Below are 27,679 nucleotides of genomic sequence, written 5' to 3'. Positions count from 1 at the left end.
ATAACAAATTAGTAATTTTTTACCTTGGTAATTTTTTATACAGGAATCGCTTTAGGTCCTGAAAGAGAACATAAAAAATCATATTATAACAATATGCCTTGTACAGGTTCTCTAGACACTGTCCTATCCACATTTCATGTACTTTAAATCGTCATTCATAATTTTCCTTGCCTGTGTGTTTTTTTCTTTTTGATTTTGATACTAGTTGTGTGACTCGGAACAAGTTACTTAACCTTTTTCTCTAAGTCCCAGTTTCATTACTTGTGAGAAGGGATAATCACAGAACCTACGTCGTAAGACTGTTAACACTTATTGAGAAAATGTATGTAAACTGATTAGCATATCTGGACAAATACATACTAGCAGTAAAATTGGTATATATTTCTCATACTATTTTACATCCTGTTGTTACTGTCCTGTTCACTTGAGAATATATTATAAACATCTTTCCATGTCCACAGATAAACTTTCCCACATCACCTTAACAATCCTGGGTAAACTAACTTCTTTGAAACTGTTTCTTTTCACATAAATGACAACATGTGTCAAGTGTTAAGCATGAAACAGAATTAGGATTAAAGAAATAAAAGACTATTTTAATTCTTCTCACTGCACTCTCTCACCTGGGGAATATCATAGACAATCCAGATATCAATTAGGAGGTCTACATAGGTAAATCAGAAATCTGTTGTTTTGAACCTCTAATCCCTACTATTCGCCAAACCTGAATATTCATTTTATTTCATGTTATCACCACCATCTTACCTCTGCTCTTATCTTAAATACACACATTAAAACTCAACTCATTATGTTTCACGTGAAATCCAGAGTTCCTCTATCTCTTCCTGTCTCCACTATTGGCACTACCCATTATTCAGGTCTGAAACACAGAGTAACATTTAACCCTAACCTCACCTTTATCACTGCTAAATGATTTGTGAAGTCAAATGTTTTTAAAATGATCTCTTCCTCTCCTTTTCTTTTTAAAGGTTGTATTTATTTATTTCACAGAGAGACAGAGCATAATCAGGGGGAGCAGCAGGCAGAGGGAGGACAAGCAGGCTCCCTGCTGAGCAGGAAGCTGGCTGAGCAGGGAGCCCAATGTGAGGCTTGTTCCAGGACCCTGGGATCATGACCGGAGCCAAAGGCAGGTGCTTAACTGACTAAGTCACCCAGGCACCCCTCTTCCTCTCCTTTTCAACTGACATTACAATTTAGGTTCACTTTATTATTTGACTTGTGCTAGCTTCCCAACTGGTATGCTCATCTCCCACTTCTATCCCACGCAGTTCTACACAATGCCAATGGCCATATTATTTTCTTTCTCTACCTGGGTTAGAGATGCTTCCCAGATGATTCCCTGTGCAGCCAAGGTTGAGAACCAACATCTAAACAGCTCTCCACTGTTTAATAATTTCTCTACAAATTCTTTTAACATTTGAGCTTCTCTGCAATATGGTCTACACCCACTTTTACAGTCCTGCTTTCTACCACTCCCTCATACATATTCTCAGCCCAAGCAAAAGTGGGTTACTCACAGCTCCTCCACACACATCTTTTCCTTTCCTACCTCTCAAACTTTGCTTACACTATTCATTTTAATAGTAATTCTCTATCAATCTTACCTTAAGAAAAACTGCTACACATTATTTAGAGCTAATTTGAACCACCAAATACTCCAAACAGGCTTTCCTGATAAACACCAGATGTAATCCCTCTCTCTTTTGAATTTTCATCCAATAATGTACATACATTTATGATCACCTGCCTACTATACTTTAAAAAAAATTTTAAAACCCTTATGGAGGGACGTCTGGATGGCTCAGTTGGTTAAGTATCTGTCTTTGGCTCAGGTCGTGATCCCAGGGTCCTGGAAGCAAGCCCCACATCAGGCTCCTTGCTCAGCAGGGAGCCTGCTTCTCCCTTTGCCTGCCTGCTCCCCCTACTTGTGCTCTCTCTCTCTCTGATAGATAAATAAATAAAATCTTAAAAAACAAAACAAACCTTACGGAGAGGAATTATACCTTAATCATCTTTATTTCACCCACAGTCCTTATTACAACAACCTCTGCAAGGCAATGCTCAACAGATATGCAGTGATTTGACTATGCCTGGAAAATAAGGTCTCAAGAACATAATGGCAGACACTCCAAAAAGGAGTGATAAAGGCATGCAAAGTGCCTAAACACTCACATAATCTTACAACCTAAAAAGAAAAATCACGCTCATATTAATGTTGAACGATCATTTAGTCTAGTGGTTAAGAGCATAAACTCTGGACTGAGGACAGCCTGGGTTGGTATCTTGACTCTACAGCTTATCAGCTGCGTAACCTGAGGCAAGTTAGGTGATCTTTCTATGCCTTAGCCTCCTCACCTAGAACACAAGGGCAGTAACAGTGCCTACTTCATAAAAGTTGTAAGAATTAAATATGTTCAATGTTTAGAAGAATGCCCAGCATGTAAGTAAAATAACAACAAGATGTAAAATATAGAAACAAACAGTAGTACAATTAATTCCCTGTTGTTTCTAGTAACTAGTACCATTAAGTTTCCTAAACTTACAATTTGCGTTTTACTGCTGTGCTAAAGAGGTATCCGTTAAAGATCATCTCAATTTGCTCCAATGAAATCTAGAGTGCCATCAGGACCACTTACTGGAAACAAGCCGATTCACAAGCAGCAAAACATTTAGGAATTCAAATGGTATTCAGAGCCTCTCTTAGGCCCGCTGGACTGGAGAGTGGGAAGAACACGGTTCTCTCAACTCAGACACCTTAGTGTCCTCCACTCCCACTGTGGGCAGCCACTCAGGACCCCGCAAATCTCTTCATATTAGTCACTCCAGAGTCCACAGAAACTCAGACGCGGGGGGGCGGGCTAAAAAGGAAACCAATTTCTCCTGGGGAAGCTCTAGCTCTCCCCACCCCTCCCCTTCCTCTTGTGTGGGTGTGTTAACTCACATCCGCCATGACGAGCCCCTTTCTCCCGCAGGATCAATCTCCACTCCTGGAAGAGAAACTCCTGGTGATTCTCCCCTCAAGACTTCTTCCCACCTCCAACCTAGTAAGCTGGGTCAGCTCTCACCGGGACCAGGCAAGAATCCGCGGCTCTGGGACTCGCACCAGGGAAGCCGGAGCGAGGCGGGAGTTCCCCAACACCCACACGGTAGCTGGGACGCCCTCCCTCAGTCCACTGCACCCTCCACCCGCGAAGATCTAGGCCCAAAGGAGAGGGGAAGGGGAGTCCTCTCCCTCCCTGGCATCTCACCGCCCGCGCCGCCTGCGGGCCCGGGACGGATACGGAGCAAAGCGGCTCTAGTTACCTGGTTTTCCGGGAGGCGGTGCTCCCTCCGCTGCAAATTCGGGGACAGCTTCAAAGACAGTCTCCTTTGAAAGCCGTCGTCACATGATTTGTGACCCCCTCCGCGCTCCAGGAAGCAGTCCCTCCGCTTCCGAGGCAAGAGGTTTCCGGGGAGGAACCCGGGCCTCTGGCGTAAGGCGCACCCCGCCTCTCCCCGCCCCTCTGCGGGCTGCTCCCTGCGACTGCGCAGACTGAGGGACGTGGGGACGCGGGCCGGTCTTGGAAGAAGATGTTGTGTGGGGAGGGTGCATAAATTTCATTTGTGTTTCAAGGCCTGTTATCTTAAGACCTTTTCTTGTAGATGAGAAAGTTTGAAGGGCTGTTGTTTACAAGCTGAACTGCAAGCAGGATTGCCTGTGCCTAGAAGTCCCAGGTTCATGGGGCGCCTGGCTGGCTGAGTCAGTGGAGCTTATGACTTGATCTCGGGGTGGTGAGTTCCAGCCCTGCTGGGTGAAGAGATTACTTAAAAATAAAATCTTTAAAAAAAAAAAAGCCCCAGGTTCATAAGTTTCTGCCCCCATGCCCTCCACTGCCTTGCCTTTCCAAGGATGCCACCCACGTGTTCTTACTCAGGGTCTCGACTAGATGGAATAGAGGAGCCATGGGCTTTCTGGAGTTTTCAGTTAGTTGCGTAACTCAACATGTGCAGATAATGGACAACCTTCTTTAATTGGCTCGTGATTAGAAGGCTATGCCTTCTAAGTTGTAACCACATTATTTTTTGTTTGGTGTCTTGCTCGTTTGCACATGTAACAAAAACCTACAATAGCTGGTAAGAAAACGAAGACTATGGGAACTTGTTAACGACTCATCTTCAACTCCCAGTCCCTAAAAATAGGAGTGCAAAAGGAATTAACTCTAGCTCAAGACATGGTGAAGAGCTGGGATACTAATCTAGCTATCCTTGAGATGAAATGGTAAAGTACAGCACTCCCAAATGTTACGAATGACCTCCTAATTATTACAAGTGAACTTGACAATTCATAGCAACTCACGTCATTGAAGTTCACTTCCTTTTCCTTAAACCCTTGATTTCTTAGCTTCTGGGATACTGTGTTACTTATTTTAGGTCCTCACAATTCTAGTTTCCTACTTCTTTAGGGAGCATCTTCTCACACATCACATTCCCTTGACTACTATATGTTACCAAGAATAACTGATATTTGTGCATAAGTATGTGTCATCATTTCATTTGTTTTCCCAATGAGACCGTAACACCTAGAAGACGGGTCATGTTTTGGATTTCAGTTTCTTACAATGCCTCAATGTCTTGCAGTCCGTAGGCAACTAATTCAGCGTTTGTAGAATAAAAGTGATTAAAAGAAACTATTAATCCTGGACCTGACTACAACTTCTTTTTAAAGCTTTTCTTTGGTTTCCGTTTTTCTCTTTCCACATTTTCCTGAGAATGTTAGTCGTAAGTCTGCACCTATCCTCAGAGTTCTAGGTTCACATTTTCGGCTGCTTGTCAGTTGTTGGATATTTCTACATACATGTCTTAGAGTCAGCTCTGACGCAAAAGCTCCAAAAACTTCTCCAATAAACCTTTTTCCTAATGTGTGTCTGTATTATTTCCATGAGTCTACTAGTCAGGTGTCATGTTTGACCGCTATCTTTTGTTCACCATGTCCACTTTTCTTCCCTAACAATGATTTTTTCATCTACATGTTTTTTTCATTTCTTCATTCAAACCATTATTTAGCAAGATGATATTAATAGTCACTTAGTAATGGCCAGATAAACCTTCCCAAAGCAATGCATTTTACTGCTGCTCAAAAAAAATCTTTAGTGATGTACCATTGCAGACTGATAAAGTCGACAGTCTTGAATCCGGCACAAACATATTCTTTTTTACTTCCGAACACATTCTAATTTGAATCCTATATTCCAGCCAAGCTGATTACTTCACCCTTCCTTCAGTGGTTATTATTTCTCCACACTGGTTCTGGAGGATTCTTTAAACTAAAGTGTTTATTTCTCTTGTAGGGGAGGAAAAACATACTTATAACCTTCTACCCTCTTAGGTTCCATGGCTGGGCCTAAGAGTTAATTGACAGATTATCCGGTGAAAAACATACACATTTATTTAATATTTTTATGTGTATACGGGAGTATGCAGAAGGAAATAAGGTCCAAAGAAGTCATTAGGCCCAAAAGTTACATACCTTTTTATACAAAGAACAACAAATTGTGGGGATGTGATAAGAAAAGGGGCTTGGGTAAAGGACAATGAATTGTGGGACAGTGATCATGAAACACATGGGTGAAGCCAATGGAAGATAAGGAATATTTTAGTAGGCTTGTTTGTACAGGTCCATTTTGGCGTCAGTCTTGCGCCTGGTGATAAGAATGTTCTCTTCCTGGTACAGGAGGGCACCTTTCTCACAGGAAATTTTATGACCTGTATTTTGGTAAAAGGGGAGGTCAAAGAATCCTTCCTGCATCTGTTTTCTTAGTGCCTTCAGCTCAAAATAATTAATATGCGTAAGTGGTGGGGCACCTGGGTGGCTCAGTTGGTTAAGCGTCTGCCTTCAGCTCAGGTCATGATCCCGGGATCCTGGGATCAAGGTCCTCATTGAGCTCACTGCTCAACAGGGAGTCTGCCTCTCCCTCTGCCTCTCCCTCAGCTCATGCTCTCTCTCACTCTCTCTCAAATAGAATCTTTAAAAAAATAGGTCTAATTGGCATATTTTGAGGTGACATGTTCTGAACCCTTGCACTTTCTATGTATTTTTTTTCTTGTTTTGAGAGAGGGAAAGAGTGTGCATGCATGTGGGTGTGCAGTCCTGGGGGTGAGGGAGCAGAGGGAGAGGGAGAGAGAATCTTAAGCAGGTTCCATGCCCAGAGCAGAGCCCAATGCAGGGGCTAAATCTCATGACCCTGAGACCTGGGATGAAATCAAGAGTCAGATGTTTAACCAACTAAGCCACCCAGGTGCCCCTCTACCTGGGATACTTAAATCTTGGTTTCTGATAACATCTTCTCACACATCACATTCTCTTGAATACTACTATATGTTACCAAGAATAACTGATATTTGTGTATAATTATGTGTCATTGTTTTGTTTTTCCAATGAGACCATAACGCCTAGAAGGCTGAGTCATGTTTTGGATTTTTTTCCAGTTTCCTACAATGCCTCAATGTCTTGCACTCTGTAGGCAACTCATTCAGCATTTGTAGAAAAAAAATCATTAAAAGAAACTATTAATCCTGGCCCTGACTACAACTTCTTATCCACCCCTGACCCTCACCATTTGCCCCCAAGTTTAGAGGCAAGTGAAAATATGAACTCTAGCAAGTTCTTTTAATTTCTGGAAGTGCTATTTTTCATTTGAACACATTCCATCCTACTGACCTCAATAAATGATAGTTGACCTGGAAAATACTGATTTTTTTCTTCTTCTTGGTTGGCAAAAAAGGGAGAGCACAGCTTTCCAAGCTCTCCAAATACCACAATGTCCTCAAATTGAAAGAACAAAGATTTCTAATCTCCGAGTGTGGTGGCTTCTGAATTATGGCAGTCAATAGGAGATTGATCTGTTTGAATTTACTCACTGCCACTGGTATAGACCTAGGGGAAATATGTACTGGCCTAAAAGATTATCAACACTATGTACCAGTTCTCCAAAGTGGGGTGTACCATATGATCCCTGAGGTTCAGGAAGAAACTAGTAGAAACTGTATACATATGCACAGAGTTTTTATCTCACAATTCAAATTTTCTAGTACACAGCATACCAGAGAAATAGTATACTAGTATACATAATACATGAAACAGTTAAACATGCACATGTTGTTAAAGTTCTAACTTTATTGGTTCTATCAAAAGCCTTTGTTTCTGCTTATTTTTAGCTCAAGTTTCTCTTAGCTTTTGTATATGCCAGAGACACCTCAATTTTTTTATTCTTCCTTTCCATGAAAAATTACTAATGATCTCGGTTTAGGATGGCTCCACCATTTGTGTGAAAATTCTAGTTGGTATTCAAACTTGTGGGGAAGAGAGTCTTGCTGATTTTCCAACATACAAAAATGAAATTTTATCACTTAGATTGGCCAAGTTGGAAAATGTCTTGCTAATATTGATTCTGGCTATGGTTTGGGATTTGGCCCATTGAGAATACAATTAATTATAAGCTTATATGCAGTAACTTTCTCTTTTATACTACCACTCATTGTCATCACACCCTGGATTTAGGCAGTCACCTGAGAAGTCACTAACTCCTCTGATCCCTGGCTTGCATACAATAGACAATCAATGAATCACTCGCATGTCAACAACATAAACTCCCCTACCTTCTTTCCTGCCTGACAGAACCCGAACTTTGGGTGAGTTCAATGAATTGTATTCCACTGCCTATGCCCAGGCTGATGGGTTAGGCTGGAGAAAACACACACAACTAAACAGACTGTAAATTCTGTCACCAATCTGGGGCGTAAAAATCCGACTTTTTCACTTGTCAGCTGACTCAGTGAAAAAAAAAATCCTTCGAACTGTCTTCTTTCAATAGCTTTTTTTTTTTTAAAGATTTTATTTACTTATTCGACTGAGATAGAGACAGCCAGCGAGAGAGGGAACACAAGCAGGGGGTGTGGGAGAGGAAGAAGCAGGCTCATAGCGGAGAAGCCTGATGTGGGGCTCGATCCCATAACGCCGGGATCACGCCGAGCCGAACGCAGATGCTTAACCGCTGTGCCACCCAGGCGCCCCCAAACTGTCTTCTAAGTGTGTTTATTTTTCTTTTCCCCTCCCCCACTTTATACAGATAACCTGCTTATTCATCAAGCCAATGAAAGCCATGACATCTTACCACCAACACCACAAATCCACCTGCCTTTGCACCCATCCTCCACGCATTACTTTCTGAAAGAATGCTGTGGTAGCTTAGCTAAAATAATTCCTCCATCTGTCCAACGGACATAATATCCTCCTGGACGTATCAGGCACTTACTGCTACTATCCCTCTTTTTCTCTATCTTTGCTCTTTCACTTTCTACCTGCCCCTTTACATCAGAATGAAAAACAACAGAATAAAACAGATCTCTCATGCAATAAATAAGATCTCACGTAATTAATAATTGAAAAAATAAAAGCCTTCTTTAGAAACTACATCCTCTTTCAGCTAACATCCTTCTCTATTCCCTTTCACAGCCAAATTTTTGTAAAGTTCTTAATTGCTGCCTCTATTTATCCCAAATCCAATCAATCAGTTTCCTGACTCTACTTCCTGAATATCTCTCCAAATCACTCACCTGTATTCCTACTCTATTCCAAGCAATGATCATCTCTCCTTTGCCAATAACTTCTTATCCTTCCTACATGCATGTTTGCCCTCCAGTCTTCTCTGCACAAAGCTAAAACAATACTTAAAATCTCAAATCTCATTATGTTAACTCCCTCCTCAAAAATCTCAAAGGTTTTCTACTGGCTTAAGATAAAGTCCAATTATCATCCTCATAATTTATATGCGGTCTTATGGAACTTGGCCCCTATCTTATTTTAATTCTCTAACTTACCCTGCCTTTCCTACGCTATAATCATACGAGTTTGTTCTCATGCAAGTTTGTTTTCACGTCCACAAGGTTTCTACGGCTTTATCAACTTTGCACACTCTGCCTGAAATGTATCTCTAGCATTCACCTCATTCCCACTTGTCTTTTGGGTTTCAGCTTAAGCTCACTTTCTCAGAGAAACTTTCCCTGACCCTCCCACAGTAGGTTAAGTCTTCTAGATATGTGCTCTCATTGTACCTGGTGATTTTCCTTGTAGCATTCACCATAATTATAATTAGTCATTTACTTGACATTTACTTTCCTGGCTAGACGTAAACTCCATAAGGATTTCTGTCTTGTTCAGTGATTAATTCCCAGCACTCAGCTCACTGCCTGGGATAAAACAGGCATTCATACATTTGTTGAATGGTTGAATGAATGAAAGAAAGTGCATATTAACAATATAAAACATGATAAAAACACATCCTTTACAGTGAGAACAGACCTTCTTTTTATTCATATATTGAGAAAAACTGCAGACTGAAAGACAAAAATTCATCACAAATCATTCAGCAGAACATTCATTAAAAATCAAATGCATTTTCTTTAACAGAATTCTCACACAGAAAATTTTATTTTATAAGTCTGATATCACATTAAGTATTTTACAAATCAGACATTTTTAAATCTAATTGTATAATCTTGAATGCGCTATAGACAAATAAAGTAAGATCTCCTTTACCAGTTTCACTTCATTTAACTTATACAAGGCTTCCATTAAAATTCCATCACACCTTGAAAATTACCTGCAGCTTTTAAAAAACACATGATTTGAACCTTACATGGAAGAAAAGTCTTACGTAGCCATCCAAAAAATGAAAACAAAACAAAACAAAAGGTAAGAAGTATTTCTTAATATAAATAAATTACAAAATATCATTTATGTGTGAGTTTCTTTCTCATTGGTATAGTCAGCCAACTCAAAAACAATTCCTTTTGAAATCAATGTATAAAATGCTCCAGTGTCACCGGAAAACCTCTATTATTTTAGTGGTACTCTTAAATGGCAAAGTAGAATCAGACTGGAATGTCCCAACTCCTGTGCCACAGTGAATGAGACTTGCTCAAATTCAAGCCGGGTGTCATCGCTGTGCAAGCACCAGACAGCTTGGCAACCAGTAATCCCAATAGTTCATTATAATTTACTAAATGAGACACTTTGAGAAACACTTCTTACCCCTACATAGTTCCATTGCTGGAGACAAAAACCACAGTTATATTTGGAGTATGGGCCTTCTAATAGGAATCCCTGTTTTAAAATTTGAAAAGGATCAATGGAAAGAATTCACACCAATGAAATTCTGTGGAATGATTTTCAAGGTTAGAAAGAAGAATATCCACTGCTAATGGAAGCCCTGCTCTGTGCAAACATAGTGTGGTATATACTAAACAATCACACATTTGAGGTATTAGCTGGAAAAATATATATATATACACCTATACATGGACACAGCCACAGAATATTCACAAGTCCATTGGCCCCAAAACCAGCAGATAAGAAAATTAAATGAGAACGAACCACATACCAACAGGAAAAAGTTACACACAGGGAACTTACAAAAAACGTCGTTATATGATCCTTAATATAAGGAGTATGTTTTGAATTAATGTTTTGAGGGAAAATGTTTCCATTTATATGAAAGTGTCTATTTAATAGTAATGGAAACCAAGAAGGAAGGCTGAATTCTAGGACTGTGCTGCCTGTCAGATTATTAAAGGGACGGGCAAGAATTTCTTGAAGATCCTCATTCTACTCACTTTTCCTTTGTAATTACAAATTAGGATTTAAAAAGTTTTGTGAGTTATTGTTATACTACTCTTTCCTTTTTCTTTGGTTTATAGAGAATTTTATGGATTTTCACTAGACAATAGTCCAATGTGGCCAACAGACACAGTTTTTTAGCTATTTAGTAAAGATTAAAATTCAGGTTTATTGTTCATTTTCAGAAGTTTTCCTGTCCAGATAAGAAAAAAGATTATGAATGCCCTTTCAGTTTGCTTCACTCAGGATGAAGACAGATGGTAATACGAACCTAAGCTTCATGTTGGGTGCTGAATAAACGCAAATTCTCCTTCTGAACAATATGGTCCTTTGACATAACACTTACTTAGCTGGAAAGATGGCTCATTTGGTTCTCAGGTCAACATCAAAAAATATTTCACTGCCTTAACACAGGTGGGAGATTTTTTTTTAAAGGAAATATGGGAATACATTATTAATAATATGTCACAGTTATTAAATAACAGCTGCATTTAAAACTATTACAGATCAACAAAGAAAAATTGAAGAGGGCCATCATTTCTCTCACTATACACTATTTTACATACTGGTGGAACTGAAGATTTAACAGGAAGAAAACTTAAGCATAAAATTGCAATCACAGTAAAGGGCTAGAACTCCTCATTCCTGTTCCTGTGAACACCTGAGCTGACACAAAAGCAGAGTGGCTTAATGTACTGGCATATATATGCCTTAAGGACTTCCTCTTCTCTACCGAGTCTCTGTAAATTACAAAAAAAATGCAGTGATTATGAAACAAATACTTATTTAAGTATTCAAATGAAATCTGTTCCCAAAATATATTGTTTTTATTTATTAGATGGATTAAAACTTGAATTTTCTCATTGAGAACGAAATTCTCAGATTTCATCAAAATAAATTCTGAAGCTTATAAGCGACTAGCACCAGTCTACTTCGGAACTAAGGAATCAAAAAAGGAGGAGAAAAGGTACTATTTACTTTCCCCCAAATCCTCATAAGGACAACGTTTGTATGTATGTGTAAAAAGAGATAAAAATGTTAAGCATTAATAAATATAGTTGCTGCCAAACTTCTAAAATACCATTAGAAAGGCTAGTAAAGCAGTAATCAAAGATTGAGAGCTTTCAGGCAATGGTTAAAATGAACAGTACAAGTTAGCAAATGAAATTGCAAAGCTCGTGTAGTAAAAATAAGATGGCAAAAATGTTGGGATTTTTATTGTAAGAATAGCAAACATGAAAATCTTACATTTCAAGATAGCTCTAGTCTTCTTACTTTGTAAAACTAACCCAAAATTCTAAGACACTTGGTTGGGCCTTTACACCAAAATATAGATGACATTAAGGACTTAATCTTTCCTTGCATACTTTATGTGTGGCTTAAGTTATCAGGCACTCGATCAGTTATTTCGCACAGTTGTTTGAAAATTTTATCAAACACATTTCCCCGAATATTTTACAAAATGTGATGGAATGCAGCAATGCAACTGAAATATAATACTGTCCAAAAGCCATATATGACTTCATAATATATAACTTCACTTAACTTGATAACTTCATCTATCCCCATAAAGCCAAGATTAAGGGAAAAAGAATCACTCAACAAGGGTTCAATTCACATTAGTGTTAATCACAGTAGTAAATTTCCCATTAAAACTGGAAAAATAAACGGATGAATTTTTTTCATTTAAAGTTTTCTATGTTTTTGGATGTATATGAACTTTCAAAGTTAATTAGAATGCTATGACCTTATTTTCTAAAAATTCATTCTGCAGGCTCAAGAACATATTTAAATTTGTATTTTCTTTTAAGCACTGCTATTTTTTTTTTTTTATTTAAAAGTTGCATTTCTAAAAGAAAACTGGTGAAGCTGTCCAGTTTTCCTAGGGCGGTATGTTGTTTAGTTTAACTCACTAATTCATTCAGGTATTTCTACTGATTCACCTGGAAAAGGGGATGCAAGAGAACATTTTAAAAAGAATGGTCATTTTAGCAGTTTTATTCAACCAATGCTATAAAATCAACTACAGTCAGAAAAAAAATCTTTAAACACAAGAATGCTGCCGCTAGAACTAGCATGCTCTCACATACAAAAAAACTACCAAAGATGCATTTGTGTTCCATTAACTGAGTGTGAAGCAAAATCATTAAAATATTACAATTGTTAAATATAGACGACTAGAAATCAAATGTTTCATACTCAATATACAGGCACCAAAAACTTCAATTTCCAGCTTATTTTTCTAATTTATATTATGGATTGAATTACAGAGAGTTTATTCCTATAAGATTAATTGAATTACTCAACGGCGAATAGTTTTTAGCTCAGAATTTTGTAAGGATAACTTGCTATAAGACACTATGCTACCTGCTGCTATATTTCTGCTCACTGTTGCATGTGGCCCAAATAGATCATGCTGTGATCAAGTAAGGGTGCTGTCATCTACTTAGATGTTTAAGAGTTGGCAATCAGGTTAAAAGGCACAAAGCTTCATTTTTGTAGTCTTTTTCTCTTATTACACATTTGTCAAAGAACCCATTTACTTTGGATCTTGCTCAAATGATCACTAAGAAGAAACTAAAATTTCCATGGTGGGCAAAACAGGTGGGTCCTCTTCTTCATAAATCTTAGCAGCCTTCAAAGGCAGATACACAAACACATGGGGGCCTTTGAATTACTGGAATTGCAAATGACATAACTGCAATTTACTGTTGAAGACCCTTTTTGTTTAATATCTACATAACCACTTCCTCATGTTTTCTTTAAAATCTATCAGTATAGCATTTCATTTCTATGCATGGCTTAGCAATTCATAAAACTAAATAGCAAACTGATACTCTACACCAGTTCATTTATCTCAGTATATATTCTGGAATATAATGGCAATATTAAAAATATCAATTCCCTCTAAGCTGATAATGCTACAAGATTTACACAGTTAAACAGCTTTTTGTTTTTTCTTTTCTTTTCGAAAAAGTTTCATTGCTTAAACTCCACAAACATTCGACATCTGACAAGAAAAACATAATTTTGTCACAGAACATGTATTCTATCAGTTTAAACTGAAGTGTCTCATGGAGTTAAATGCTAAAAGAATTTAAATAAAAATGCAGTAACCCATATGTACACAAAATGATCATTCCATAAATATTTACATGACTAAAGGAAACATGGAGAATCACTAAAACTGGAAACTGCTACAGGTGTGATAATCCTTTCTCAAGACATTTTTAGTTAGGAATAATATAAGCTTTTAAAGTGAAAATAATTACCAGAAGCATAACTAAAATATTAATTTTAGTTTTCAGTTCCCTACTATTTAAAAGAGCCAGTAGGTCATAAACACTCCAAGATTTCAGGGACCAACTATTCAGTGTAGTTTTTAACAGCCAATCTTTTTCTTTAGCTCTCATGACGAAACTGAACTTACTTACAGAAAAAATAAAGAGTATGCTAAAAGGTATAAAGACAATCCCAGTTCATCCTCCTTTATAAATACTGGTCAGCCGCTCCAGCTCTTTACAGTTGTCCATACTCAAGGCGTCTGCCTTCCTTCGGAGCCGATCATCACGGTATACTTTCGCTGCATACTGCATATCTGTTTCTGTTAACAAACAAAAACATTTTACTAAGTAGATAATAATTTAGGTCACCTAGTTATTTAAGCTGAAATGATGTTTAATAGCAGCCCTTCAATATTATTACTATTAACTGACTTTTTTTAAAAAAGAAAGAAATCCAAGTATTACTCCTAAAAGCCTTTGGAAACCTAGCATGTCAAGCAAACCTATCAAACAAATCCTATCAACCCTTTCTCTCACTCCTGTCCCCAGTAGTTTAAAAACTACTGCTCTAAAAAGCATCATCTTGACCCTTCATACTAAAGATAAATTATATGCTATTCAATCTGGCTAGTGGTTGTTTCTGCTGTGACCTCTTGTTAAGGTTTCAGATTAATTAATTACGCCAAGACATGAGTAGAAAAATTTGAAATCTTGTCCTGAGTTTGCTTGAGTTAGAACAGAAAATCTTACTGAAGGAACACAAAAGGGAAAAAGCTTGCTACAGAATCACAGTAGTGTAACTTAGCAAATAAGTGCTTCCGAGACTTCCTTCAGTATGTGGGTAGCATTATTAAAGAAAAATAAATGGACTATAAATCTTCAGAGAACTGTTCCTTGCAATATTCCTGTTACTCTCAGTCATTTCACTGTTTATTAACACTTCCAAAGGGTGGGGGCACTTAGAAAAGATGTAACAAGACCCAGAAAAAAAGTCAGTTACTTTCTGGAAAACAAAGGCCAAGGTAAAGGACATCAGTCAGGACCACATTCAAAATATACTCACAGCAAAAGTATATCCTCTTTTTAAAGATCTTCAGAAATGACCTTTTATTCAGTCAATCCAGCTAGGATTTAACAACTCAATCACAATTGCTCCATCCCCTTTATTTACAAATGAGGCACTTGTAAAATCCTTTTGCAGATGTGTATTCCCAGATGAGATAGAGAAACCCAAGTTCACAGAGCCAGTCAATGACAGTCTAGATTCTAAGCCAAACTTCCAACTCCTAGCCTGATATTCTTTCCATTACTTCAAATTACTTCTTGTAGTTTATAAAACACCTATTCTATCAATCTAGACATTAGAAAGTGTTAGAAATGACTGCAAAACAGAAAAATCCTGGTTAAAAAAAAAAATCTATTGGCTAACCACCTTTTTAGATGACATTAATTTATAAAACAAGATGAGTTCATCCTAATCAACAAGTAAAACATTCAATCAGTGGATTAATTAATGTTACACTGAGCTCCTTCCACTTCTAACTTCATTTAAAACCCCTAACCTCTAGGGGCACCTGGGTGGCTCAGTTGGTTAACCGGCTGCCTTCGGCTCAGGTCAAGATCCCAGGGTCTTGAGATCTCCCGCACTGGGCTCCCTGCTCAGTGGGGAGCCTGCTTCTCCCTCTTCTCTCCGCTTGTGCTGTCACTATCTCTCTCTCTCTCAAATAAATAAAATCTTTTTAAAAATTAAACAAATAATAAAACCCCTAACCTCAAGATGTGCTGAATTTGTTACATTTTATTTTGAAAATTTCAAGGGGCGCCTGGGTGGCTCAGTTGCTTAAGAGTCTGACTTCAGCTCAGGTCATGATCTCAGGGTGCTGGGATGGAGCCCAGGTGGGATGCTCAGTGGGGAATCAGCTTGTTCCTCTCCCCCTCGCCCCCATTTGTGTTCCATCTCTCTTTCTCTCAAATAAATAAATAAATAAATAAAATCTTTAAAAAATATTTCAAACCTACATAGAAGTTAGGAGTATTACAATGAACACTTTAAAACCCTTTACACCTTGATTGACCAATTCTTCACATTTTGTCAAATTTGCTTTGGCTCTCTCTATAATAAAGCTGTTATTGTTGTGGTGGTTATTATTATATTGTAAAACCTTTTAAGAATAAGGTACAGACATCATGACCTTTCATTCCTAATTACTTCAGCATGTTTCTCCTAAGAACAAGGGGCATTGTCTTATATAACCACAACACAATTTTCAAATTTAGAAATTTAATACTATAATTCTATTATCTAATATATAGTTCATATTCACATTTCGCCAGTGGCCCCAATGATGTCCTTTATAGCCATTTCCTCCCCTACCCATCCATGATCCAATTCAGGATCATACGTTGTACTTAGTTGTCATTTCTCCTTAGTCTTTAAGAGTTTTGTCTTGTTCCATTGACACTGTTGAACACAAGCAAGCTGTTTTATTATTTTTTTAAAGATTTTATTTATTTATTTGACAGAGAGAGAGCACAAGCAGGGGGAGCAGCAGGCAGAGGGAGAGGGAAAAGCAGGCCCCCCATGGAGCAGGGAGTCTGATGCAGGGGTCGATCTCACCTGAGCTGAAGGCAGACACTTAACTGACTGAGCCACCGAAGCGTCCCAGCAAGTTGTTTTATAAATAATGACTTATTGAAATCAGATTTAGTTAAAACTTCTGATAGTAATTTTAAAAGACACACAAATAACTGTATACAATATAGCTGTAGACAACTTGGTGTAGTAAACAGAGCACAGACTGACAGCCTGTGAAATATTAACACCAATCTTGACAGATGATTAAAAGATTGAAGTATGCCAAGCAAAAACACTTGGCTTATAATATGGATAGAAAAAAAATAATTATAGTAAGTAATAATATTGAACACTTACTGAAGCAAGATATTATGCTAAGTGTTAACATGTATTATCTGTTATGGTCCACATTTTAAAGACGACATAAGTGAGATTTAGAGAGGTTAACTAACTTGGCCTAGGTAACCTGTTGGTCAAGCCAGGATCTTATCTTGCAAGGCAGCCTCAGAGCCAGCACGTTAGCCATAACATTATACTAGCTTCCATAAATATGAAAATCTTTTCCTTTCTTCTATCTATTTATATAGTCAATTTCCCAATTATTTAAGGTAACAGAATTTAAGCATGCGTAATCCAAAAATCGCCCCTATTTGGCTGCAGATTAGAATTTGTATTTGAAAGGTGATATATCTAATGTGTTAGTCATTCTTTTAACACAAAATAAGCAGGTCTTTCATACGTTCATTCTTATGAATTCATTAATCCTTTACCCAATTATTCATATATCCTTCAAAAGTTTACCATATGCCTATGATGTGCCAAGGATTGTATAGGGCATTAGACCTCAAAAAGTGAAATGAAATGAAATGAAATAAGTAAAATTTGGCGTTCACTGCCTTTAAGCCCTTCTGCTAACACAGTTGCTCAGCCTCAGCAATGCCGGCATTTTGGGCCAGATAAATCTCTGTCGTGGGGCCGTCCTGTGCATTGTGGCATGTTTAGCAGCACGTTGGCCTCAATCCCTTAGGTGCCAGCAACCATCTCTTCCACCCCCACCCGGTGGTGACGCACACACAGTTTCCAAACATTACCAGATGTAACGTGAAGCAGAGGCACATCCTTTCCAGTTGAAAACCACTAGTCCAATGTAACCTGCACACGGAGAACAGACTGATTTCACAGACTCAGAGCCTGGACACCAAGGAGGCTGTAGCTCTTCTAACTGCCGCTACACAGAATATAGACGAGGAAACCCCGACCAGAGACAGGGATTTTCTTGGAAGCATACAAAGATTATGTTTTATCGGATTTTCCCTAGTGGAAGAGAGATGATGATAACCGCTACCATTTTCTGGGCATTTTACTACATGTGAAATACTTTATTGTCTGATTTAATTTTCACAACAAGCAAAGTTGGGTATGACTGAGAAGACTGTGGAGCACAAGTGCCTGGATTCTGGAGACAAATGGACTGTCTGAATCATGGACTACCTCTAAGGCCTTGGGCAAGTTACTAAACTCTCTTTGCCTCAGTTTCCTTATATATAAAATGGGTATAATTTCACAGTGCTGTTGTGGAGATTAAATGAGTTAATTTATGTAAATTGCTTGGGACAGTGACTGAAACAATAAATATTATATAAATGACAGTTATTTCCTCCTCCCACTCATCATCGTCATTAGAATATTTGGCCCTAATCACTCAGATAAAAATTTCAGAGTTAGGATTAAACTTTAGATTGTTTAATTCCAAAGCCTACACTATATTGTCCACATCATTATTTGTAACAGTCAGGAAAACAATAACCCCAACGACACAAGCTCACATGCAGCATCTCCGTAAATTCTTATGAGGAAGCTTTTATAGGTGGAACTGCTTATTAAGTTACGGAAGTTGAGGCTGGAAAAGGCTAAACACATTGCTTAAGTGTTTCCAGTTATCTACAGAATAAATAAAGGAAAATGGAATGTCAACAGAACTCATTACACATTAAGCGTTAAATGTTTAAGCTAAATTAATGAAGAGTTTCAAACTTCACTCTGAAACAGGATGCATGTTAAAACTGATGACATAGCTAACGTGCCAGAATTTTTTTTCTAAGTGGTACATAAAATAATGATGCATGTTACAACTGACATTTTAAATACAATGTAATTTGGTATTATTCACTTATTCAAACGACAAATACCATTGACTAAGTGCTTGCTATGTGCCGAATACTGTTATAAGGCCACATAAAACATACTGTCTTAAGTACTGAGCTCCAATTATGTGCCAGGCAATTCTAAACATTTTTTGAGTAGGGAAATCTATAATAATCAATTCCAAAGATTCTAAGTTTTTAAATGTTAAACATTTCATAAACTTACTTTGTTGTCTTTCTTTCCAGCAATTATTTCGAATATTAGTCACATAATCTTCTTCCACACTCTTTTCCACTTTTTGTAGTAACATTCCTTTATATTCATTTTTAAAGTCCTTGTTGACATAATAAACGACACCCAAGTTTTCTGTTTGCATTTTAATAGTTTGCCCTGATCCACTGTAAAAGAAATGCTTGATCATTATTTTTTAATTAAAATTGTACATTTTGACCCTGCTACTACAAGCCAAGCTAACAAAAACAATTAAAAATAATTAAAAAGTTAATACTGGTAATCATTTATTTACATTATTTCAAATTGCCTAAAACCACCATCCATGTCATAAAAAGTAATCATATTTTAATATAGTATGTTCTGGTAAGTTCTTTCAATTTTTATTTAATAAAAATCTTCTTTAGAAATAAAAAGTTACTTCTTATTTTTAGACCAAACTGTTTTTAATACCGTAAATCACTGGCAATATGATTTTACCAAGTTTCCTTTATGTTCACTGTATTACACTAAAGTTTTCTAGAATGCATACTGTGTTAAATTTCCTTTTTGTCCTAATCTCACATATATAAGTATATTATGGAAAAATACTTCATATAACAAAAAAAGTAATATTTGCTTTTATTTAACCAATATTTTACAAACAAAAGAATGAAGTCATTTACCCCTCAATGATATAAATCTACATAACACCAATTACAATTCTACTTTTGTCTTTGAAATATTTTTATCTTTTAAACTATTTTTTGCTTTTGATTTCAACATATTACCTATCACATTACATTGCTATCAGGTTCAAAACTAGTACTTCTGTCTTTATCCACAATGGAACAGAAATGTAACTAACAAGATAATACAAATTTATCACTTGAGTAATGATTTTTTAAATTAGAAATTTCAAAATGTGGTACACTTGTAGTAATATAAGATAACGTAAAAGTTGAAGAGAGCACACGGCCCTTTAAAGGAAGCTAGATAAGAAAAAACAATTTTTTTTTAAAACTTCACTTAGCTACTTACGATCTGGGATATAAGGAATAAGGAGGATTAGAGACCATCAATTGGCTTAATAATGACACGAGGATCAATACAATAATGGGCATCAGCTGGATAAACACAGAAAAACCTCCCTACAAAAAACCATCAAAAAATAATAAATTGTAATGTAATTGTAGTTGTTAACAATCCAACAGTTGTCATATATATTTAGAGACAGAAAGGACATCTGAGATCATCTGGTTCAGTGCTTTCAAATCTGCCTGGTCATACCAGCTTCCTGGAGTGATTCTTAAAAATACTACTTTCCAGGTGCTTTAAGTAGAGATCCTGATTTGGAAAAGACTGATATAAACTGATCTCATATTACAGATAAGGAAGTTCTCTGTCTCTCTTGCAAAACTACCTTTCCCTTGACTTTGAGGGTGGTATGCGGAAGCAGATGAGTGTCAGAGCTGGGGCCAGGCCTTTCAATTTCTATTCCAGTGTTCCATTTACCTTTCTACTCCATGTAATTTAAGTGCTATATGCAATTGGGTATAACTGCACTGGAACAAGGAAAGTAACTTCCAACCTAAGTTCTTCAGTTATTAATTCGAGATGTTTTAGGACCGACAATGAGAACTTCAAAGCATGCATACTGCAGGGAGATCTTCATCAGAATCACAGACCACCAAACTCAGAGGTATCATTTTGCCCACCACCCTCCACCCTGACTTCTACCCCTGCTCCCTTAATATCCCTAAACACTGTCTAGTCTCTACTGAATACATTTGGTACGAGAACAGTCATTATTTCCTTTTAAAACAACTTGCCCTATTTTCAGACAACTCTAATTGCTTTTCCTGAGCTGAAATTTGCCATTTTGAGATTTCTAATCATATCATAAACATACGTCTCCTCTTTCCTCTTCTCTTTCATGTCCACTATGTCGATGCTGATGTTGATGGCTATAACCAGCTCGCCCATTTGAAAATGAATGTACACTACCTAAAAAATTAAAAGCAAGGTTAAATTGAGAGCAGCTATCATCTGAAAAATTGTATTTTCTTTTACATTTTTAAAAAGATTTTATTTATTTATTTGAGAAAGAGTGAGCAAGAGAGAGAACAGGAGCAGGGGAAGGGGCAGAGGGAGAAGCAAGACTCCCTGCTGTGCAGGGAGCCCGATGCAGATCAGTCCCAGGACCCTGGGATCATGACCTGAGCTGAAGGCAGATGCTTAACTGACTGAGCCACCCAGATGCCCTTTCTTTTACATTCTTATTTAATTTTTTTAAACTACTAAAATAATGCATGTTTGAGTAGTGAATGCTTATTGCCCTTTCCTCCTGTGAGTAAAGGGTGGATGGAAACAGAAATGATTCCTCCCAGACTTTGCTTCCTTTAAAGTAGAAGTTCTCATATGTGGAATTTAAGAAACAAAATAGAGGAACATATGGGAAGGAGAGGAAGGAGAGAGGGAAACAAACCACGAGACACTCTTAATGATAGAGAACAAACTGAGGATTGACGGAGGGAGGTGGGTGGGTGTTGGGTATTAGGGAGGGCACTTGTTGTGAAGAGCACTGGGTGTTGTATGTAAGTGATGAATCACTGACTTCTACTCCTAAAACCAATATTGCACTGTATGTTAGCAAACTAGGATTTAAATAAAAAATTTTAAAAAAGTAGAAGCTCTAGGGCACCTGAGTGGCTCAGTCGGTTAAGCCTTTGCCTTTGGCTCAGGTCATGATCCCAGGGTCCTGGGACTGAGTTCTGCATCAGGCTCCTTGCTCAGTGGGGAGTCAGCTTCTCCCTCTGCCTGCAGCTCCCCCTGCTTGTGCTCTCTCTCTCTCTGACAACAAGTAAACAAGCAAGCAAATAAATAAATACAATCTTTAAAAAAATAAAAATTAAAAAAATTAAAAAGTAGTTCTTTCTTCATGAAAACATGAATAAGAGTTCCTGCCTAATACTGCATCCATAGAGGACTTTTGCTGTGGTTGGTTGTTTTTACAAACCTCAGGTCATCACTCTGAAACTCTGCTTTCCTCATTTGTCAATGAATCACAAACACCTCTAGAAATCAAGACAGTGCTCTCATTTTTTTTTTTAAATGAGTATAATATACTATGGTAGAGATGGACCACAATTTATTCAAACATTCTACTGCTGATAGACTTTTAGGTTGTTTTCAAGTAAGGTGAGCAATCAGAAATACTGACACAAAGTAAATTATGTTATAACAAGCAAAAGAACTGTAACTCAAAATTCACTACTACTTGAAATATTTCTGATTGTTTTTAGCATATTTTCATCAAAATTACTAGTCTGAATAATTTTTCTGTGAGAAGTAATTATATATCCTAATATGTCAAAAAACATGTTATATTTTCAGTCATTAATTTGTATTTACACATTCTCTTTCCTTCAAGGATGCTTTACAAAATTATTATTGACTATTAATGGCCATAATCTTTCTCCATAATATCCAGACAGGGCCATCAGACCAAAGTATATTGCTACATTCATAAAGATTCTCCTAATTTTGAATTGAATGTTTAACTTAGCACTTAAATAAATGTTGTAAACATGACCGGAGCTGTAATTTTAACTACTTTATAGGAGCTATTCTCAAAGAAAATTAATTTTCACACAACTCATAGTAAATATAAGTAGAGTTCAATACAACTTATGCTGGTACTATTATGCTGGTACTATAAAATCAATTCATTTAGTAGTACCTCTACAGTGTTTTACTTTGATAGCCTAGTTCAACTAAATATTTGTCTTACTATAATTTAAAAAACCCATTTACTTTATATATAACCTATGAATCAGACATTTTAATATTTCAATGGAAGGTACCTCCATATATATCCAAATTAGCAATTTATAATGTTATGAATGAAATACCTACAAAGATCTTCAGAGAACCAGTTTCAAATTGTCGTCCAGGGTATAGGATACCTCTCGTAATTGTAATAGCACTTAACTAAGACATTGCTCCTGGATTTCCTACTCATACATCCTTTGTTCAGCTTTATATAAAATAGAGAATATCTGTACTCATTTCTTTTTTTTAAATTAAAACATGTTCAAGAAAAAAGGCAAACTTACAGTAAAGGTAATAAGTCTAACATTTTTTTCTACCTTCATGAAAAATCATCAGAAGATCATAATACTATAAGGAATGTAGTGGAGAAAGATAAATCTCTAAATAACCTAACTGGAAGTGAGAATCTCTAGCTTCATAAATATAATATTTACAACTAACATTAAAATACCTGAAGGAAATCCACCACCAAAGAATATATTAAATAAGTCTTCTGGAGTTATATCAGCTTCACAACCTCGATGGAAATTAAATCTACCATTGTTTTGGTGATTACACGCTTGTTCTTCATTGCCTGTGAGGTCATATTGTTTTCGTTTTTCTGGATTGCTTAAAACAGCATAAGCATTTCCAATCTCTGAAAAGGTAAAGAGTAAAAGTTGGTAAGCAAAGTTTTTATATTATAAAAAGACTTGCCCATATAAAAGCTACTGTCATATTAACCAAAAAAAACCCAAAAAGAAAACAAATCCTACTTCAGGCAAATCAAGAAAATAGTAAAACAGTAACAATTTCTTTTAAAGGTTTATACATTAGCAGTGGCTGGGTGACTCAGTCGGTTAAGTATCAGACTCTAGATTTCCACTCAGGTCATGATCTCAGGGTCATGAGATCGAGCCTTGTGGAGGGCTCCATGCTAGGTGTGGCGCCTGCTTAAGATTCTCTCCCTCTGCCTCTTCCCCCCATAAAAAAGGTTTATACATTAAATTTATACATTGCTTGCAGTTTACACATATTATTACCTCCCAATACAAATTTTTTATATGAGACCAAGAAGTCTCCCTACTATGTTGAACATAAAAGAACGTTCATCTTGCTTTCTTACTATTGTGCTCCATCCTCTAATAGCCTACTTCTCTTGAATACCCTAACCTAGTCATTCATTAGTGCTATATTCAGACCAATAACAACAGCAGTAGCTACCAGCTGCCATGGTTTTAAACCCAATATGTTATTACACTCTTCATTGTTATTCCTACTTTACAGCTGAGCCTCCTGAGGTTCAAAAAGGTCAGGGTACTTGTTCAAGGTCAAAAATTTTTTTAGCATAGTAAGTATATTCTATTCAACCTACACGGTAAACCTGTTTTTGTATACTCCAGCCCAGAGTGAGCTATTTTTCATTTTATTCATTAACAATTTATTCCTCTTAAACTGCACGAGGGTAGGTAGGGTGTCTATGTTTTCACTGCAATATCCCCATGGTCCAGTAGAATTTGCTTTTGAATTGATCCAGATAGTATCTAGTATTCCTCACTTTGCTAGTTTTGAGATATTTATTTCTAAAGAATTCTATTTCCCATCTCATACTCCTGTGTCCAAAAGAGGCAATGGTACACATTGGTTACTAAAATGTCTTCTTGAGGTAATTTACAAAAGCTATAATGTTTTGATCTAAAAGCAGAAATACCCTATTCTCATTCTGACACTTCTAATAATCATTTCATAAATATAGCTTACTTCTTAAAGTAGATTGTAAGCCTTTTGCAATATGGGATATTTTAAAGATACTTTTTGGATCCCATGTGGTAGCTGCCATAGGTACTGTACAAGCAAATACATGCTCATTAGTTAGCTGTTTTTAGATGATTACATATCACACTTAAATTAATTATACCCATATACTTTGGAATTTTTCTTCTGATGGTGATTCTAAAACCTGGGATTCAGAGATAGCTTTCAGGTGGTTTGTGAACCCCAACGTATGAAAAATTAGTTGGATGGTCCATTTATCGAAGGAGATTGTCAAAAACTTTCTTTAGATTCTCAAATAGATCTATGACTCAGAAATACAGCCATCATTTATAATGCTGCTCTAATGGGAAAGCATGATCAGAGAGCCAAACAATGTATTTACAAACAACACCAAGATACTGATACCCAAAAAAACAGCATATCTATCAATATCTGCCAGAGATGTACTTCCAATAATATGAATTCTAGATTTTACCTCTATATACTAAATAGAGTATCCCTGTAATTTCACAATGCTGTTACTTTTTAAACTATTGATATATTGGTTTTAAGGTTTCAAGGTTTTGCTATTTAAAAAAATAATTTTCAAACATTAAGATATTTTAGAAAATCTGTGTAAAATATGGCTATAATCCATAATTGTATATGCAAGACAATTTATTTTATCTACTGTGACTAGAGTAACTTTCTATCCATTTACTTTGTGCTATACCCATAATCAAAAATTTTTTCAGTTTCTTATTACCAAAATATTAAACCCAAAATTTATGTTGGTGTCCAAAAGCTACAAAGTACATTTCTACCTCAGTCTCACTTATTTCAACAAAAGTACCTTCCACCAAGTTGTAAGAAATAATACAGAGAGATCCTCTGTACCTGTTACCTAATTTCTCCAACGGCAATATCTTGTAAAGTTAAAGTACTCTCACAAATGGGATATTGACATTGATATAATCAGGATATAGGACATTTCCACTACCATCCTCTTGTTGCTTTTGTACAACTACACCCACTTCCTTCTCCTTCATCCCCTCATTAACCCCTGACAACCACTAATCTAATATCTGTTTCTATATTATTGGCATTTCAAGAATATTATATAAATAAAATAATACAACATATAAATGGAATGAAACCATCTGGGATAGGGTTTTTTCAATCAGCATAATTCTTTGGTGATCAATCCAGGTTGCTATGTAAGCCAAAACAGTAGTCCCCGGCTTCACTCCCAATCCATGGTTTCAGTTACCCTCAATCAACCATGGTCTGGAAGCAGATGACCATCCTCCTAACCTATCATCATAGGTCAATAGTAGCCTAATGCTTGATGACAGCACCTACATCATTCACATCACTTCATCTCATCATGGAGACATTTCATCATCTCACATCATCACAACAAGGGTGAATGAAGTACAATAAGATACCTTGAGAGAGAGAGACAGACCTTTTACATAACTTTTATTATAGTATATTATTATAATTGTTGTATTTTATTGTTAGTTATTATTGTTAATATCTTACTGTGCCTAATTTAAAAATTACCCTTCATCATAAGTGGATACGTATAGGAAAAAACCACAGTATATACAGGGTTTAGTACTATCTGTAGTTTCAGGAATCCACTGCGAGTCTTGGAACATTTCCTCTGCAAGTAAGGCGGGGGGAGGGGGCACTACTGTAGTTCATTCCTTTTTATTGCTGGGTAGTATTCCATGGTATGGATGTATCCCTGTTTGTTTCACCATTCATCCAATGAACAATATCTGGGTTGTTTCTAGGTTTTGGTATTATGAATAAAACTGCTATTTACATTCACGTACAGGTTTATGTATAAACATCAACTTTTACCTCTAGGATAAATGCTCAGGGATGCAATTGCTAAGTTGTATGGTAGTTGTATGGTAGCAGTTTTTTGAGAAACTGCCAAACTGTTTTACAGAGTGACTGTGTCATTTTACTTCCCATCAACAATGTACGAGTGATCCAGTTTCTCTGCATCCATACCGGTTATCTGGTGTTGTTGCTATTTATTATTTTAGCCATTTTGATAGGTGCGTAGTGGTATCTCATTGGGTTTTACTTTTTTTTTTTTAAAGATTTTTTATTTATTTATTAGACAGAGATAGAGACAGCCAGCGAGAGAGGGAACACAAGCAGGGGGAGTGGGAGAGGAAGAAGCAGGCTCATAGCTGAGGAGCCTGACGTGGGGCTCAATCCCATAACGCCGGGATCACGCCCTGAGCTGAAGGCAGACGCTTAACCGCTGTGCCACCCAGGCGCCCCACATTGGGTTTTACTTTACATTATCTCTAATGGCTAATGAATGATGTTAAAAATCTTTCCATTGCTTATTTTGCATTTGTATGTCATCTTCAGTGGAATGTCTTTTACTCATTTCCTAACTGAATTGTCTGTTTTTTAAATTTTCAATTTGGCGAGTTCTTTATATATTCTAGATACTTAATCCTTTTCAGATATGTGTTTGGCAGATATTCTCTCCACTGTTACTTATCTTTTCATCCTCTGTGTAAGGTCTCTGCAGAGCAAACTTTAAAAAATTTTGATGAAACCCAACTTATTAACTTTTCCTTTTATGAACCATGCTTTTGGTGTTAAGTATAAGAAATAACTGTCCAGCTTAAGAGCCTAAAGATTTGCTTCCATGATTTTTGCTAAGAGTTAAAAAGTGTTTTATATTTCATGATTCATTTCAAGTTCATTCTTGTAATAAGCGTAAGATTTAGGTCAAGGTTAACTTTTTTTGCCTATGAATATCTAATTGTTCCAAAACCATTTGTTGAAAAGTCTGTCTTTCCTTGATTAAATTGCTTTTGCACCTATGTCAAAAATCTCTTGGGTATATTTGCATGGGTCCATATCTGGGTTCCCCATCCTGTTCAATTGATCTATTTGCCTATCCCTCTGCCAATACTGTACTGTTTTGATAACTGTGGCTATAAAGTCAGTCCTGAAATCAGGTAAACTGATGACTCCTACTCCATTCTTTTAATAAATTGTTTTTGTTTATTCAGGTTCTTTATCTTTCCATATGAGTTCTAGAATAAACTTGCTGTTATCTACAAAAAAAGTCTTCCTAGGATTTTGACAGGAATTGTGTTAAATATGCAGACCAATTTGAGGACACTTGACATCTTTACTATGCTGAGTCTTCCAATCCATGAACATGATATAACGTTC

At 36.7% G+C, this 27,679-nt stretch overlaps 2 protein-coding genes across 8 annotated transcripts in view; both read right to left on the bottom strand.

Moving 5' to 3' along the window:
* The window catches only part of LAMTOR3 (late endosomal/lysosomal adaptor, MAPK and MTOR activator 3), a 49,599-nt gene extending 46,134 nt beyond the window's left edge, over positions 1-3,465 (bottom strand). For 3 of the 4 annotated variants that reach the window (XR_004628785.1, XM_034671470.1, XM_002928000.4), the window contains exons 1-3: positions 3,325-3,465; positions 2,963-3,008; positions 24-58 (exon numbers count right to left, since the gene is read on the bottom strand). Coding sequence is in view for 3 of the 4 variants with exons in the window: in XM_034671470.1 (XP_034527361.1) it covers positions 24-58; positions 2,963-2,971 (44 nt within the window). In the remaining variant the exon portion in view is untranslated. Of the gene's footprint in view, positions 1-23; positions 59-2,962; positions 3,009-3,086; positions 3,288-3,324 lie in introns of those variants that run through there. The other variant, XM_034671469.1, reaches the window with a different exon arrangement.
* Positions 3,466-9,325: 5,860 nt separating this feature from the next.
* DNAJB14 (DnaJ heat shock protein family (Hsp40) member B14) overlaps positions 9,326-27,679 on the bottom strand; it is a 49,323-nt gene continuing 30,969 nt past the window's right edge. The window contains exons 4-9 of one of the 4 annotated variants that reach the window (XM_019808752.2): positions 23,175-23,360; positions 20,802-20,896; positions 19,931-20,040; positions 18,905-19,077; positions 14,110-14,279; positions 9,326-11,415 (exon numbers count right to left, since the gene is read on the bottom strand). In XM_019808752.2, coding sequence (XP_019664311.1) covers positions 14,155-14,279; positions 18,905-19,077; positions 19,931-20,040; positions 20,802-20,896; positions 23,175-23,360 — 689 coding nt within the window. In that variant the 3' untranslated portion in view covers positions 9,326-11,415; positions 14,110-14,154. Of the gene's footprint in view, positions 11,416-11,856; positions 14,280-17,625; positions 17,687-18,900; positions 19,078-19,930; positions 20,041-20,801; positions 20,897-23,174; positions 23,361-27,679 lie in introns of those variants that run through there. The other 3 variants (XM_034671462.1, XM_034671463.1, XM_002927999.4) reach the window with 3 other exon arrangements.

The sequence above is a fragment of the Ailuropoda melanoleuca genome, chromosome 11 (genome assembly GCF_002007445.2).
Source record: "Ailuropoda melanoleuca isolate Jingjing chromosome 11, ASM200744v2, whole genome shotgun sequence".
Taxonomy (NCBI): Eukaryota; Metazoa; Chordata; class Mammalia; order Carnivora; family Ursidae; genus Ailuropoda; species Ailuropoda melanoleuca.
This window is presented reverse-complemented; position numbering and strand designations above follow the sequence as displayed.